General features: G+C 36.9%; 1 protein-coding gene across 2 annotated transcripts; it reads left to right on the top strand.

Annotated features, from left to right (window-relative positions):
- The first annotated feature begins 235 nt into the window (after positions 1 to 235).
- On the top strand, positions 236 to 4,302 carry LOC148305955 (serine/arginine-rich splicing factor 7-like). 2 transcript variants are annotated; one of them, XM_088265847.1, is made up of 4 exons: positions 236 to 321; positions 535 to 718; positions 1,486 to 1,718; positions 3,539 to 4,302. In XM_088265847.1, exons 2-4 carry the CDS (start codon positions 539 to 541, stop codon positions 3,714 to 3,716), a joined length of 591 nt encoding a protein of 196 aa, XP_088121973.1. In that variant the 5' UTR covers positions 236 to 321; positions 535 to 538; the 3' UTR covers positions 3,717 to 4,302. The 2 variants fall into 2 exon arrangements, with proteins under 2 accessions (XP_088121973.1, XP_088121974.1); XM_088265848.1 differs by having other exon boundaries at positions 236 to 350.
- The last annotated feature ends 1,420 nt before the right edge of the window (positions 4,303 to 5,722 follow it).

Genomic DNA, 5,722 nt, shown 5'->3' with positions numbered 1-5,722 from the left:
ACGGCTTTAGTTAAACTGAGAAAATAACTAAAAATAATTGCAGCAATTGTTTAGAAGAAAATAGTCTTTAAAATTGAACGACTAAGGGTTAAATTTGAAAACTGTTCAATAAATTGTTTATGGTTATTTCTGATTCAATTTTTATGATCTGGCAACAAATAGAAAATTATAAATTGCATGTTTATTGTTTGTGGCGGCTTTATGTCGGCTTCTGTGGTTGCTTTTGGGCTCGCTCACTGTTTTATTGGCTTTGGTTTCTGATATTCGATGTCGCGCATGTTTTCTTGATTATTGTGATTTTACAAAGGAGACCGTAATAAAGTACGTTAAATAAATTCTAAATTAATTAGGTATTAATATATAACATTATTATCCCATCTAATTCTCGTATTGATGTGTATTTTTACCTTGCGAAGTCGCCGATCTTCGGAAGATTCGCAGAGTTGTCGCCATTTTCGACTAATCTCGGCAAATTTTTCGTAAGCGTTTGGTGAATTGACTAACGTGTAAACTAATCTATATTCTTATTTTCAGCCTAATGGCCCGATACGGGTCAGAATGCAAGTTGTACGTAGGAGATTTGGGAAACAACGCTAGCAAACCTGAATTAGAAGACGCCTTCAGTTATTATGGTCCGCTGAGGAACGTTTGGGTTGCACGAAATCCTCCCGGGTTTGCATTCGTAGAGTTTGAAGACGCTAGAGATGCCGAAGATGCGGTGAGTTTCGTGGATGTTCTCATAATCATGCCCTCATTTGGTCTAAAAATCATGCACTCGGTAAAACCGGCGTCCTCTAAATTGACACTGAATGTCGAACAAAACATTGCGAGTAGCAATATTCGTGATTTATTGCCGGTCCATTGAATTGACATGTAATAAGTTTGTAATACCGCAAATGGGACAAACACGTTTCTCTCTTCTTTTTTATACGTATTTGCTAATTTGTGTAGTAGCCAAGAAACTACTTGAAAATTTTTTAAAAGCGCTACGCAGCGGCGAGTTTTGGACGAATTTCCTTATAAATTTTTTGACAGCCTCAATCCTCATGGCCTGATCCCATAGAGTAAATTTGCGGCGTATATGAGAATCCTCAATGAAAGGGAGATATTTTCAATAAGGAAGGCAAGCAGGCGCAAGTCTGCAGCATCACAAATTCTCTTCTTCATCTTTTTATAGATCCTAGAAATATGTCTGTGCCGCTGCCTGTTGCTCTCTGCACCTTTAGGGGGGTCAACATCCTTCAGGGTTTCCTTGAAGGGCAATACTTGAAAGTTTGTCTTCTGACATTCTGTTTACATGCTCATTCCAGTAGCTCGTAAATTTTATTCGGATAAAACATTTTCAGAGGCCATCTTTGTCCTATCCGCTGGCAGTAGAACCCAATTTTTTTTATATTGAAATTTACCATAATTTCGGCTGCTTTCAGGTTTTTTTGTAAGAAATCGATGCGTTTTTATGTGTTAGTGTTCTCTGTATTACATCAGGTGAGGGGTCTCGACGGGCGGACAATCTGCGGGCGGCGAGCGCGCGTAGAGATGTCCAACGGCAAGAGTGGTGGCGGCGGGGGGGGTGGCGGCCGCGGCTTCCGGGGCCCGCCACCGCGCTCCTCCCGCTCCGCGCGTCCCTTCCACCCGGAGGACCGCTGCTATGAGTGTGGCGACCGTGGTCACTATGCGCGTGACTGCTCCCGCCTCAATCGGCGCGGTGGCCGCAGGAGGTATACAACTACTAAATTTGAACTGATGCCAATTCTTCCCCCCACCTTATCTCTTTACCACTCCTTGTATGGATAGCATACATGGATTATCAGGGAGCCCGATTATCAAATAAATCTTTACAAATTAAATGCTGTTGAAGAGTGTTCAAGAATTAACAAATACATATTGCTATATGAAATATTATATTTGCGGATGGTTTCAACATTAGTAAACGTTTTAATTTTTTCCGGTTGACAATATGAATACCAGCAAATGTATGATGATATTAATCCGATGGAAATATAGCCATCTGTAAAGAAATTTTTAAGCTACATTTCTTTCATATATATTATTATAAATGATAATAATAAATGTAAATACTTATTTTTATAAAACCTTAAACATTAGATCTGTAAGTGCAAGGTAAAGAATCAAAATACCGAAACGTCTAATGGTCAAGAGAGACAAGTGAACAAAATAATTCACTCAATAGATTTTAGGAAGTATACGTAAAATTATTGAACATTATTATCATTTTCAATCATTTTTGCATTCTAAATCTGGTAGTGACACTGATTTGCCTCTCCTGAATATTTATCATTTTAGATCCTTTTTAAAATTACCTTGCACTGCTGATATGATGATATATTTTATATTGAAAAATCTCAAAAATGGGTTTTTTGGAAATTTAACTCCATTTTTCTTATTAAACATGCTATGTTGATAAAAGTGTTAAATATGCTGTATTATTTAAGTATAAGATTTGTTTAATAATGTGGCTATAAAATTGATACATTAAGATCTCCCATCATTAAATATTTAAATTCAAGTACCCGATTACGAGTGATTACGCGCACCCTGTGTCGTGTGAACAGCACTCGTATCGGTAGAATTAATTACACATTGTTGTTCCCTAAACTAGCTCTGTTTGCTCAGCAATCTGTTGAGAGTTTACTGTAGCTTGAGAATGTCAGGCGAAGAGTGAAAGCGCTGGCTGTCCTAGTATTAATAAGTGTGGTACGGAATAGAATATAACTTACATTGGTGCTGCTATGTTTTATAGGTTATTGTTACCCACTGTATCAGTGCTTATACTGGCCGGTAGTTGAGCCTCGTAGCTTCTCTGCGCTCCTAGGAGAGTATTCCCTTTCTTCTCTACCCGGCCACTGTCAGTGTGAGAGTAAGCGGAGAAACAGATATAGCTCTGCGACTTCCTTCAGCCCACGTTAGCTCCTCTTCTCCGTCCGCTCACGATCGCCCATCTTTCCATTTATGAGACGCGCACATTTACGTGAGTTATGTACGTTTACAAAATACAACATTTTTACTAATGTCACTTTTCAGTTTCTATCTTAGTCTACATTACATTAGTACCTCCGAGTTTATCACTACTGCGACGTGACTCCTAGTATCATCGCACAGTTGTGCCGCCACCGGGAACACAATATGCGAACACGGCGCTGCGATTCTGCATTCTCCATACTGTAACTTGTATATAGAAAACTCTTTCCTTTAATCGGACCTAAATCTCCATACATAATATATGGAATATGACTTAATATGCTATATCGGAATGGAATCTCATTATTTAACAATAACCTTACTGCTATATTAATTATTAAGTTTCAGATAGAAAATTACCTCTTTCAATTTATATGCTGTATTTTTAAGTCTGAGTTTATTCTCAGTGTACTCGCAAAAAGTAGATTTTATTATATATATACATGTGTATGTATATTTAAAAAATATGTTATGGGTAACTTGTAGTACAATGTATCATTGTTTAGAAGTGTGAATATTTGGTTTGCAGTGTTTTGATTGGTGGTGTTTGGTGTTTCAGGTCCCGCTCCAAGTCGCGGTCGCGTTCTCGCTCACGTTCCCGCTCCCGCAGGACCCGCAGCCGCACCGTGTCCCGCTCGCGCTCGCGTTCCCCGCGCCGCTCGCGCACCCCGCGCCGCACCCGCTCGCGCACCGCCTCCCCCTCCACCCAGCCCGCTCCCGCCACCAACGGGGACTAGTCCCTCACCCCTCACCCTCGCCCTCACTCCTCGCCATTTGCTAGTTACTCGATGATAACGCATTCGTTTTATTTTCATTACGTTGATAATCATTTATCAGACATTGGTACAGTTTATTTTTACATAAACACATTTCTGATTTGAGGGACCATCCCCTTTCCCGAATCCTATCCCATTCCTGTCATGTGTTATATTAATTGTATTTAAGATACAGAACACTCATTAAGAATAATGTCTGGCAATTTATGTGATCACAATATAGTGTTTCATTATCTCGCTTTTGTTAGGAAAAGATTTTTTATGATGTGAATACGCCAATCTTGAATTCAGAAAAATAAAATGATTGTTGCAGTCATTTATTTAGTTAAATACATGTTGCATACTAAGAATAGCACGCTGTTCAGTAAGTAAGCATGAACATATCCAGAAATATATTCTGGGTGAAATAAAGGAGTTATCCTCTTATGTTGCTATCTAATATGCAATGAATTTGCCAAATTTTTCTGTTTTGACATTGTCATAAATATTATTTTATTACTCTGAAACATTTGTAATTTTGATCAATAAATGGATTTTTAATACAAAACTCTTCGCCTATTTATTTATAATAAATTTGTTGTTCATGATATGAAGAATACAACAGGCCATGTGAAATGAGAAGGCTGCGTTTCACACTAGAGAAAGCTCGAAGCCTTCCAAGATTACTGGCAAGATTGACTTATGTGTGGAAACAACAGAATTTCACTGTAATGTTTTCATAAGGATTACTATTATATTCATAAGGATTACTATTATATGTATATATATTATAGGGGGCTGTAAATCAATTCAATTTTATGCATGGCATGCCATATTGATTTATACTTGTTTATGGTTCACAAATCGCTCACTCCTTTCAAGAACATCATAAATCAAAAAACTTGATTTTTCAGGAGAAAGTTTTTAAAGTTTAAAAATATAATACAATGTATTAAAAATAAATATCAAGCCACATGTTAAACTTTTTACTGTGCAACAGATCTTTTTAGGTAAAACCTGAAGGTTTTTTCTCCATTTGAAAAATATTTAGTATATTTAAAAAAAATAATCAAACAATACCTTTTCTTCAAAATGTAAAAACAACGCTATTTGCCCTGTAGCGGGTAAATATTAAGTTAAAATTATGCCTCTTTTGCTGGGATATAGTACATTTTCTGGGCATTCCGAAAACATGCACAACTGAAAATTGACGATTTTTGATTTATGACGTTCTTGAAAGGAGTGAGCGAAATGTAAAACTCGCATGCGAGTTGAACTTGTACAAAGTTCTTGGACATCTATGAGTCTAGTATGAGAAATAGGACAATTTAGCAGAAATTAGATAATATCAAAAAAGTGGAAAAGAGAACTCTGGTAAACGTACTTCCATAAAGGATAAGTATCAAGCTCGTCTAACTAAAATGCATTAGCAGAGGGAAGGAAAAAAATTATCACAGTCAACAACCCAAACAAAAGTTATGGAGAAATTTATTTATTGAGAAAATTCTAGCAACCATTTTTCAAGACTTTCGCTTTGAAATTTCTGTTGTGAATAGAGGGGTGTAAGATTTTCATTGAAAATTATACTGATGAAGCCAACTAACAGCCATAAAAATAAAGGACATCTAGAGATTTTCCTATCGTGAAATCTTACTTTGGTGAGAATAGGTTGACGTCGCCCACCTTATCAAGCTGATATACCTTGGGAATATTAGAAGGAGGGGTAGGGAGATGAAAGAAAATTCAGCACAAAAAATATACTTAAATTAATTTAATTAAAAATATCAAAATTATACGAAAGCGACTTTAACTTAAACTAATCTTAAATTTGCTATCTTAAATTAGCTTAAAATTAATTAATCCTATCTTAAATTAAACTTATTCTAACCTTTGGTGGAAAAGATGCGCCATGATGCTGGGGTGGCCGTGATCCTTTGTGAAAAAGCTGCGCCGTTGGATGCTGGGATGAGGTTCTTCTTATGACGGGC

Source organism: Brachycentrus maculatus, unplaced genomic scaffold (genome assembly GCF_059751285.1).
Source record: "Brachycentrus maculatus isolate JH-2025_06_01 unplaced genomic scaffold, ASM5975128v1 h1tg000258l, whole genome shotgun sequence".
Lineage (NCBI taxonomy): Eukaryota > Metazoa > Arthropoda > Insecta > Trichoptera > Brachycentridae > Brachycentrus > Brachycentrus maculatus.
This window is presented reverse-complemented; position numbering and strand designations above follow the sequence as displayed.